Source organism: Quercus lobata, chromosome 3, assembly GCF_001633185.2.
Source record: "Quercus lobata isolate SW786 chromosome 3, ValleyOak3.0 Primary Assembly, whole genome shotgun sequence".
Taxonomy (NCBI): domain Eukaryota; kingdom Viridiplantae; phylum Streptophyta; class Magnoliopsida; order Fagales; family Fagaceae; genus Quercus; species Quercus lobata.
The window spans coordinates 55,196,547-55,207,834 of NC_044906.1; the positions used below are offsets into that span (position 1 = coordinate 55,196,547).

Genomic DNA, 11,288 nt, shown 5'->3' on the forward strand with positions numbered 1-11,288 from the left:
GGTTGTTTTGAGTGTAAATTCCAAAAAATGACTTAACTATTTTGTTTTGAGTTCAACACACCTCATAATAAAGACCTCCTGCCCAAACTCTCTCTGCATATCTGAATTTACACTCTCAGATATGAGGATGATGCTCAGTACAACGCAGTGTATCAATAAAGATGGTAGAGAGGGGAATTGGGATTGCTTCATCTTTGAAAATTAATTCCTGGGAAAAATCAAAAAGAGCAGCAGCTAAGATTCCACTGCCCATCCTAGTCCTGGACAACGTCTCAGCTGGTCAGAGGCCCAGTAACTATTATACTCCTAAGGGTATGAAAACTGAATATATATTGCTATATTCAACAATGTGGACATGGCAAGCTAACTCTCTAATACTTTTAGCTTTGATTTATACAAGTAAGCTACTGTTGTTTTACAAGAAATTCAAACTAGCTTGACTTGTTTTATTTCTTCTTCTTTTCTCTCTTCTAGAGCAGGATTAAGCTTTCTTTTAAACTGTTATAGCATATGCATTAACTGGTGTGTTTCAGTAGACATACATGTATTTTGTCAAAGACACAAAACATGACATTTGTATAAACATAAAGTAGTAGCAGTGGCAAAGAAATTGGTGTGCTATTTTTCTGAGGTTGCCAAACTAGGTATGGAAATCATTCAGTACATTGACCTAAAATGTGACTGGTACTCCAGTAAGCGTTTATTAGAGACCAATTTTACAAGTCAGTTGCATGCTAAATTGCTTCCTGGTTATTCAGCAGCTATAGCATAGCTTAAAAAGCTGTGTAGGGGGCCTTTTTTTGTGTATGGTGTATTGGGCTGCCTCCTGCGGTGATGGGCTGGGCTGCCTCTTATGGTGATGGGCCCGAATATTTCTGAGTAAGGGAGTTGGGGCCGGTCCAATTGTAACTCAACTTGGGCCGGTTTGTGCACAAACTTATGCCTTATCTGCCAGGAGTAAACTTACGGCAAGCAGAACTGTTGCAGACGAGTTACGGCAGGCAAATATAATAATAACCAAAACAGAGTACTCTAACTATTTAAATAAATGGCTATGTAATCCCTACTTATGAAGCACGATTATAATTATGATAATGTCATTGCACAGAGAAAAGTAAAGGAGAAAGAAAAATAACATAAACTAATCCAGAATGGGCATAAATCAAGTTTTAAGTCTAGTCTACCGGAACAAAGCCAAAGAGGGGAGAACGCCCCTTCTCAATGCAAATAATCTCCCAGGAAAAAAAATCCTGCCATGGGGATTAATGGCTTTAAGGGAGTCGGACTTGAATGGTTATTGCCTAAAAAGAAAGAGTCCTTGTTTACGTTTTGGAAGAAAGCAAGATTTGAAGGGGGAGAGAGGGAAAACGATCTACCAGTGCATGCCCACTGTCTTACCTCTCATTCTTCCTTAATTTTCTCTCTTTTCTTCTCTGTTTTCTTTCTTATCTTTTTTCTTTCTTTTTACTCTGTATTTCTTTCTACAACGTAAAAATGCTCTGTTTTTTTATCCCCATTTCAGGGCACGGCAAGAGCCCTTTTATAATGCCTGCCGTGACTAATATTTTACCATTTTGCCCCTTAACCGCCTTTGTCTGGTCTGGGCATATTTGCTGACCACCAGGTCTGTGCGACATCCACCCTTGCCAGACAGAGGCAGGTTTGTTTCGTTCCTCTATATACCGTAACACTTCTTCTTGCCACGGTACTTTTTCTCTCTACTCTTAAGGCACGCACCCAATGGTTCCCCCTCAAACTTGCCTCTTTTGGGTGGTCTGCCATCCCAGCAAGATGTACCTCCCAAAAGGGCTTGGGCAGGAGCCGCAAAATAGATCTTTTCCCCTCTCCCCACCACCAAACCACACCCCCTTTACCTCTTACCTCTGGCCCATGGCCCCACCACGTCCTATATTGACTGGGTACAAGCTGGTGGTGTCTGGGCCTTGCGCGTGCTTTCCTTTCAGATATGTCCAAGAGTCTGCCTACTGCTTATGCGTCTGCCATGATCAGGAGACTCTCTGTCTGTGTTTCCTAACCCTTCATGTGGGCTTTTCTTTGGTTTCCTGCTCCATTCAGGAGCTAGGCTTCGTGTGATGATGGGCCTTACATTTCTTTGGCCCATTTTCTTTATTTCCTGCAACGTTAAACTGTTATTCCTGCCGTAATAACTTAATCCTGCTAGACCTCCTTTTGGGCCAGTCGTTTATCCCTTTTCTCAGTGGCCTGTCATAGGCACTGTTTTGCTTTTACTCATGGGCTCCTATGTCCCTTTGGGCTTTCCTTTGGGCATCCACGACCCGATTGCTTTCTTTGGGCTTCCTCGGCCTGTTTGCTAATTCCACACTCTCATGGGCTTTTTATTAACTTCATTGGGCTTCCCCAGCCCAATAACCTTATTCTTATCTTTGGGGTTCATGGGCCTACCATAAACCCCTTACTCTCTTAGTTTGCATTGCTTTGGGCCTACGGTGGCCCTTTCTCACTTTTCTACCTCATACTCTGTCCATGGGATGCTATTTTTTTCTTTCCTGGCTTCTTTGAGCCCGATTGCCTCTTCAAGACCCATTTATTTATTTGTTGGGCTTGTGATCCATTATTCCTGCCGCATGGACCTAATGAGTTTTTTGCTATCTATTTTGTTAATTTTTTGTAGCCCTCCTTATTGGGCTTTTCTGTCTACCTGTGCCTCTACAAATGGCCCTCAACATTTAGCCCCCTGAACATATGAAACGTTCCTGCGATTCATATGTGAATGAAAAGGCGTTTCTGCCCTTCTCTCATCTTTTTTCTTCTTCTCTTTTTCGCGGGTCTTTTTTAAGCTGTGGACCCCTTCCTATACATATATATATTCTTCTTCCTGCCGCGAACAGGATTGTCTCTTCTAATTTCCCAGTTTGGCAGTTATTTTCGAAACAGAGCCGCCACTTCATTAATTTCATTCCATTCTGATGGCTGGCCCGTCACTTTCTTTCGTGCTGTTATTAATGACCTGGGTATTAAAAGAAGAATCCTTCTGCACTTTAATCACAAACTCTTTCTTTTCCCAAAACACACACTCTTCGTCTCTTACTCTCCTTCTTCTTTTCAAACACCCATACCCACTTTCTCTGACTAAGCCTCCTTACCATGTCGCCAGTAAAAAGCCAAGGCTCTTCCCGCCGTAAAGGGAAAGCGGTTGCTTCTGATTCTCCCGCCGTTCCTGATGTGGGCGAGGAGATGGAACGTTCCAATTCGGAGCGGTCCGCTGAGGAAGAGACGTAGCGCGACCCCAACAGCGAATGTGCTCCTTAAATCGACCCGTGGTATGAGGTCAATCCTTACTTCCCAAAAATCCCTGATGACTACGTACTGTCGCCGCCGGGCCGTGTATTGATTGCCTTTGTCCGGCGGAACCCCGACATCTCTTGGGCTCCTTTAGCATCTTCGATCCCCGATCTGTCCATTCGCCAAGGTACCTCGCTTCCTGTACCCCTTCACTTTGAATTTGGGTCCGGAACAGCCTCAGGTTGGAAGGAATGGGTTGATAGTGAGCTTTCCGACACGGGTTTTATGGGTTTATTGCAACGAGCCGGCATCTTGAAGGCTATAGTCTCATCTCATTGGATTTCTGGGACCTCTATAACCTCCGTCATTTGGTCCGGCGATGGTGTACTACCACCCATACCTTCTTTTTTTCGTGCGGCGAACTCACCATGTCCCTCAAGGATGTGGCTAACCAGTTGCTCTTGCCCATTCTTGGCGATGCCGATCTTGCTGCCCTAGAGCTTTCTCCGAAGGAAGAGGCCATTGAGGTTGAACTGAGGAAAAGGATGGCCAGAAACGCCAAGTTGTCCTACTGGGTGAGTTCTTCCTCTAAGTTTTCTGTTGCTACCCGCCGTGCGGCTTTTATTGCATTTTGGCTTTGCAAGTTTGTCTTTGGGTCCCACCCCCATTACGCCATAAAGCTTTTGTACTTTCGTTTGGCTATCAAAATATCTGCTGGGGTGAGCCTGCCGTTGGCCCCTATGTTCCTGGGGCACTTGTATGTTCAATTAGATATTCTCCGTAGTGATGAGAGTCAAGCTGGGTCCTGCCACATTGTTACCACTTCCATTCACTGTACCATACTTCAGCAGCTGTTGTTCAAGCGTTGTGCTCAGTACCTAACAAAGTGTAGACCCGCTCGGTTTGCCAGAGAGAAGTACCAGACTTGTCCGAGAGTGATTACCGATTTTTGTGGCAGGTTTGAATCCGATTTCCCGCTTGCTTTTCGTTGGTCTAGTTTGAAGCCGATTGGCTATTCTATGGTTGAATCTTTTGATGAGGGCGTGGGTTTCTCTTGGAGAGCCTATAGAAATTTGGGTGCTGATTATACTTGTGCGGATTCTGCCATGGGTTCGTTTGTTGACACCGTTGGGACCACTACCCCATTGGTTAGCTTTGATGAAACTGGGATTACCTATCTTGCTGCTACTAATGCCAGATGGCTGCCTTACCTAGCCGATGAAGGCATTAGGTTTGTTCACTATCCTGCCAACTAGGTGAGAAGGCAGTTTGGGTTGGATCAAGACATCCCCGATGACATTTCTTTCCTTATGGAATCTCCTACGTCAGTCCGTCCTTTCCTGCAGCACACTGCCTTTGAGTTTTGGAGGAAGCGTTTCAACGCCATTACAGTTCCCGGTTCACTAAGGGAGGGTGTCTGTACTTTTCCCATGCATGGTTACTAGCACGCAGTGATGGATTCATTTGTGGCTGAGTTAGCGGAGAGTCGTGGCTTCTCCCTTATTCCTCCTGAAGGGCTAGGTATGGTTGTCTTAGTTAACCCTCGCCTGCTGCTTCCTTCTAAATCTGTTTTGGCGTATGCTAGAAAATAAAGCCGGTCAACCATTTTTGAATGGGACGCAGAGAAGAAAGGATGGTTCTGGCACGCTGGCGACTATACCCCTGGTTGGGAGAAAAAAGTTAAGGTAATCAACATTTCTGTACCGAGCAAGAAAGCGCCTGCCAAACCCAAATCTGCCGGCAAAACCAAGCCTGCTACACCACTGCCTCCTGCAAGTGCTCTGCTGGCTAGCAAGACTCATGGTAGTAAGAGGAAAACTACTCCCCACCCCGTATCTGCCACTGAACGGAGGGTAAGTTATTTCTCCCCTTTTTCTTCTTTGACAAAACTTCTTAATTTTCTTGCGACTAACTTGCTAATTTCCTCTACCCCCTTTTTTTTTCTTTTAGTCCAAGCATAAGGAAGACTCATCAGTTGCCCGCCCCATTTTGCTTGATGAGCCTAAATCTGAGGTGAGTACTTTTCTTCACTTCTCTCCTCTTTCTTTTTCGCACGCCTCTGCCACGGGTCCTTTGTTTTTTTACTTAACAAAATTTTTTTTTTTTTTAGGAGGAGCCTGAGCCTCTATCTATATATTGCCCCACTGCCGAGGAGATTTCCGCCTCCATGGGTGTACGTATGGAAGGCTTTTTTGATGGGGCTGAGGCAGTATTAGCAACGCCTGCTCCTTCTACTGCTGCACACAAGACTCCTGCCAAAACTCCCACCCCTTCTGCCGAGCCGGTACCTAGAGAGGGTACTTATGTCGAAGGGGTTGGTGAGACTACACCTTTGCCTGCCGAGAGACCCATTCCTTCAGAGGGAGCCATTCCTCCTACCGTTGTTCAATCCAAGATCACTCCTTCCATTCTGCCACTTGTGATTTCGACTAGTGACCCTTTTGCAGCTATCTCCCAGGCTGCAAAGGGTGGTGCCTCGCTTGTTATTACTCCTTCCTCCATTCCCAGCTCCACTACCCGTGGTCGTGATACGGACTTATCTTCAGAGGGATTCAATGACATTCTTGAGGATCCTGATGATGTACTCGTGCTGAAAAAAAGAATTTCCAACTTTGATGAAGAGGGGAGTGCTTCGCCCGAGCCTGACCTCATGGGTATGTATCTCTCTTCCCCTTATCTCATTTTTTTTTTTTTTTTTTTTTTTTTTGTATTTGCGTCTCATTTGCATACTTGTTTCCTTGCTTGCAGAGACTTCTGAGGGGCCAGAAATTGTAGCAGGCGTGGGAATGACTGCTCCTACCGCACCCCTAGCACCTATTCCTGCCGCACCTTTAGTACCTATTTCAGCCGTACCTACTACTCTTGCTTCTGCTGTGCCTATAGTACTTGTTTCTGCTACACACGTAGCCCCCATTCCTGGTAACTTTGGCAATTTTCCTTCTCTTCTTATTTCATCTTCTTTTTCTACAAGTCTTCTCTTTCCGTGCCATTTTTTTTTTTCATTTTGCCTTGCATTTCCTTTTTTTTGATAGGTCCACTCCCTACTATCCCTTCTCAGTTTGAGACGGGTAGTAGTTCTGCCGCCGTCCTGGATGATACTGCGTCCTTCCTTGTCTGCTTTAACCAGTCGGAAGTTAATGACCTTGGTCCGACAGACTTTTGGGCTTCCGGTCCTCCTTATGTAGACTTTTATGGCTTCTGAGTCCCTGAGGACTGCGTCTCACACTTAGTGATGATCTACATCCGTCACGGTAATTTTATGCAGGAGTTTCGCCTTGGTCGTTCTGCTAGGGAGCATTTCTTGAAAATGTTGGGGTGTGTGCTGAATGACATCGAGCATAACTTCATTGACTCTGTTTTTGCCAGGAGGATCCTACAGTGGAGGGCCGTGATTCAAGAGCTCATCAGTGTGGGTTTCGCCATAGAGTTTGTTCTTGAACAACTACGTGAGGTTGCTCGGGCCTTTTTCATGAGGAAAGTCCAGCCGGCCGTTGATGCCATAGATGCCCGTATCAAGCTTTTGAAGAAAGAGGTGGCAGATTTGGAGGGTCGCCATGAGCGTCTTCTTTCCGGCATTAGTGGGCCTAGTCGTTTTGGAGATCAGAGTCTCATTTCCAGACTTCATTGATGATGGGGCCGTTTCCTTTCCTTTTCTTTGTTTCTCTGTTTCTCTGTTTTTGTTATGTCACACAGAACACTTATATGTTTCCTGCCGTAGTTTCTTGGCTTGTGTTTGCCAAAGTTTGGGTTTGTAATAATGCTACACTTTGCTACTTTTTCTTTACTATTGCTATGACATGATGCTAATACTTCGTACTTTTTCATTGCATACTCATGAAAGCACGTTACAATTTCTTCTGTGACATAGTCACTTGGAGGAATAAAAAGAAAAAGTAAAGGAAATATAAACAAAAAAACTAAGGAAAAGGGACAACCACATAACTTTCTTCTCCAAGCAAAATAACGCTTCAGCCATTTTCCATTGATGGGATCCATCAAGTCCCTGCCATCTATAAGAGTTAGGCGATAATACCTACTTTGATGTGCTTCCCTTATCACAAGGGGTCCCTCCCATTTTGGTGCAAACTTGGATGGTCCTGCCAGACCTCGCCTGACATAGTCTACCACTTTTCACACTAGTTGTCCTTCCGCAAACACTCTTTCCTTGGTCATCCTGCCGTAGGCTTCAGTCATCTTCTGCCTGTATCTTCGGTTGTGTTCCTGGGCTTCTTCCCTCCTTTCATCAAGTTCTTCCAGGTCCTCAAACCTTTCTGTCACGAAGACTTCTCCCTCTTTTACTTTTTCTCGCATCTGCATAACCCTTAGGGACGGTGTCATTATTTCTGCCGGACTCACTACTTTAGTTCCGTAGACTAAGGAAAAGGGTGAAAAGCCTGTGGCTAACTTTGGTGATTTTCTGTAAGCCCAGAGAGCATCTGGCAGGTGCATTGCCCATCCTCCCGCATACTCTTGGCTCATTTTGCTAATGATCTTTATGAGAATTTTGTTTGTTGCCTCTGCCTACCCATTCCCTTGAGGGTAATAGGGTGATGACTTATGGTGCTTGACTTGATAGAACTCTAGCATTCTCCTTACATCACTATTAACAAATGGTGTGCAATTGTCACTAATGATCCTGTGGGGCACCCCAAACCTCACAATTATATTTTCTTTGATGAAGTTTGTCACTGCTCTCCCTATGGCCTTGCGGAGTGGTACTGCTTCCGCCCACTTAGTAAAATATTCTGTAGCTACCAATATCCATATGTACCCACGTGATGGCGGGTTGACTGACCCTACCAAATCTAGCCCCCAAGTGTGGAAGGGCCATGGGGTGACCATGCAGTGCAAGCCTTGTGGATGAGTATGAATCAAGTTGGCTTATACATAACAACTGTGACACTTCTTTACAAATTCTGCCGCATCTTTCTTCATGGTTGGCCAGTAGTAGCCCATCTGCAGCAGGCATCTGTAAAGCATTTTCTTCCCCTGATGTTCACCATATTCCCCTGAATGTACTTCTTTTATCATTTCTTTAGCCTCTTCAAGGCCCAAACACCTCAAAGGGTCTCCATCATATCCCTTTTTGAAAAGGACCGTGTTATGCAAGAAGTAACATGTTGCTAACCTCTTAAGCTTGTACCTTTCACTGTGCCTTTGTGGCAAGACGCCTTCTGTTAGGTACTACATGAAAGGGCTTCTCCAATCCTCGCTGATGAACACAGCGTAATTCTCCTCCCTGTTTGTCGCAAGCTGGCAGGTTCCAAACTGGGTTTGGACTTGATCTGCGTCTTTACCCATGCTTGGCCAATAGAAGCCTGCCTCTGGAGTCTGCGGTAAAGACTGACTTCCCCGTAAGACCCGCAAGTCTTGTCGTGTATTTCTTTCAATTTTCTCTGGGCTTCCTCCTGGCCCACGCATCTGGATAAAACCCCACCTGGCATCCTGCAGTACAACTCTTCTTTTACCAAGGCATAGTCTTTTAATATCTTCGATTTTGCTGCGTCGTCTCCCTTCACCAAGGTTTCCTTTATAGGGATTCGCCAATCCCCTTTGCCCTGTTCCTCCCGAAACTTTTCCTTTAACACCTCAATGATGGATTCTTCCCTCTTGCTGACTTCCATATTAGTGCTATTCCCTTTGAAGATTATTTGCGAACCCAGTGCAGCTAACGCATCCACAAACCGATTTTCGTTTCTTGGAACATGTTCTATCTCAAAGGTTGAGAATTTCTCTTCCATTCTCTGGGCCATCGCTCTGTACGAGGCTAGGCTGGGCTCCTTTAAGGAAAAACTTTCTTTGGCCTGACAGACGACCAAGTTCGAATCTCCCAGCACTTTCAAATGTTTGACTCCCATTTCGAGCGTCGTGGCAAGCCCAGTTAGATAGGCCTCGTACTCCGCTGTGTTGTTTGAACAGGGGAATTCCAACTTAAATAACAGTGCCACTGCCTTGTCTTTTTCATGATACAAAACTACTCCCACCCCTCCGAAATGGGTAGTAGAAAACCCATCAAATTTCATTACCCACTGTTCCCTAACTTCTTCTGCCATAGCTACTTCCCCTGGAATTTCATCATCCAGTGGGAATTCTTCCTCTCCTGGAAACTGCGCCAATAAATCTACTATAGCCTGACTTTTCACTGCCCTAGGTGTCCCCATTCTCAAGTCATATTGTGATAACTGTAGCAACCACTAGGATATCCTGCCAGAGAGAATCGGCTGTTGTAATAGGGCTTTAATGGCATGTGACTTAGCCATCAACCATACTTTGTAGGCCAAGAAATAGTGACGCAACCTCTATGAAGCGTATACAATGGCTAGGCATGCTTACTATGCCCTTAGGTAACGAGTTTCTGCATCTTTTAAGGCGCAGCTGATATAGTATATTGGCTGCTCGATACCACCTCCATCTTCCTGAGCGATTAGTGCGTCAATGGCGTACAAGTTGGTGGCCAGATAGAGTAGCAGTGGTCTTTTATGAATAGGGGCCTACACCGTGGGGAGGTTCATCATTATCTGCTGTAGCCTCTTGAAGGCCATCTGCTGCGCTTCCCCTCATTCAAAACTTTGCCCCTCCTTAAGCAATTTTGTGAAGGCAGAGGTGATTGATGCCAACCTAGGGATGAATCTCTTGATATATGATACTTTTCCTAAGAAGCTCTTCAATTCTTTTACTGTGGCAGGAGGTCTCATAGTTACTATGGCCGTGGCTTTGGCCAGATCCACGTCTATGCCTCTGCTGTGAACCAGGAAATCCAAAAATTTCCCAGAGGATACTCTGAATGCTCACTTGAGGGGATTCATTCTTAACTTAAAAGCTCTGCATCTTTCAAATACTCTTTTTAACACCCGAAAGTGTTCTTCTCTTCTTCTTGACTTAACCACTATGTCATCCACATAGTCTTCTAGCTCCTGGTGCATCATGTCGTGAAATATGGCCATCATTGCTCGTTGATAAGTTGCACCTGCATTTTTCAACCCGAAGGGCATCACCGTATAGTAGAAATTGCCCATGGGTGTTCTGAAGGCAGTTTTCTCTGCATCCATTGGCGCCATCTTGATCTAATTTTACCCACTGAAACCGTCCATGAATGAGAACATGGCGCTTCCTTCCGCGGAGTCTATTACTAAATCCATGTTCGGCAATGGGAATTCATCCTTTGGACAAGCTTTGTTGAGATTTTTGAAATCTACACAGCATCTTATCTGGTCGTTCTTCTTTTTTACTGGTACAATGTTAGATAGCTAGCGAGGATGCTGGATAAGCTTGATGAATCCTACGGCTTGCAACTTCTGCACTTTTTTGACTATCTACCCTTCTATTTCTGTGTGAAATATCCTGGCAGGCTGGGCCACCAGCTTGGCCTCTGGGTCCACATTTAATGTATGTGCAACAAGCCCGGGATCGAGCCTTAGCATTCCATTATAATCCCAAGCAAAAACGTCTTTGAATTCTTTTAACAACAATATGAGTTCTGACTTCTCCTTTTCTATCAGGCTTGCACTAATTGAGATGGGCCTTGGCTCTTGTAGGTCAGACCCTAAGTCAACTTCTTCCAAATCTTCCTCTGCCGTAACCTAGATGTCCTTTTCTGCTGCAACTGCCTCATCCTTCTCTTCTTCTTTTCCCAAACTTCCTTCAGCAACGCAACACGCCAAACTCTTGTGTTGCCCTTTTTGGGTGGGACCCACTTGCATCTCACCCGTGGGCCCCACGCACCTTCAAAATTTATACACAATCCTGCCATCAAGACCTCGGACCCTGATGCACTGAGGTATTTCGTCTGGCTTTGTGGCAAGCGCTTCTTTCCTTTTCTTCTTTCGCATCAGTAGCTCTCTTAAATCAGGTTCTTGGTCGTCTTGAACATCTTCCCACCTAGGCACAAAAGTGTCTCGTGGCTTTGAAACTGAATTTTCTCCAAATGGGGCCCATTGGTCATAAAACATGATTTCCACCAAGTGGGCCTCTGCCTGCTCGAATGGCGAGGGGTTCGCCGCTATGCGTATCATCCTACCATTCAA

The 11,288-nt window shown here is 45.2% G+C and overlaps 1 protein-coding gene across 1 annotated transcript; it reads right to left on the reverse strand.

The window, feature by feature from the left end:
* Positions 1-8,441: 8,441 nt before the first annotated feature.
* Positions 8,442-9,425, reverse strand: LOC115981090. The gene has a single exon (XM_031103277.1). It carries the CDS (start codon positions 9,423-9,425, stop codon positions 8,442-8,444), a length of 984 nt encoding a protein of 327 aa, XP_030959137.1.
* Positions 9,426-11,288: the final 1,863 nt, after the last annotated feature.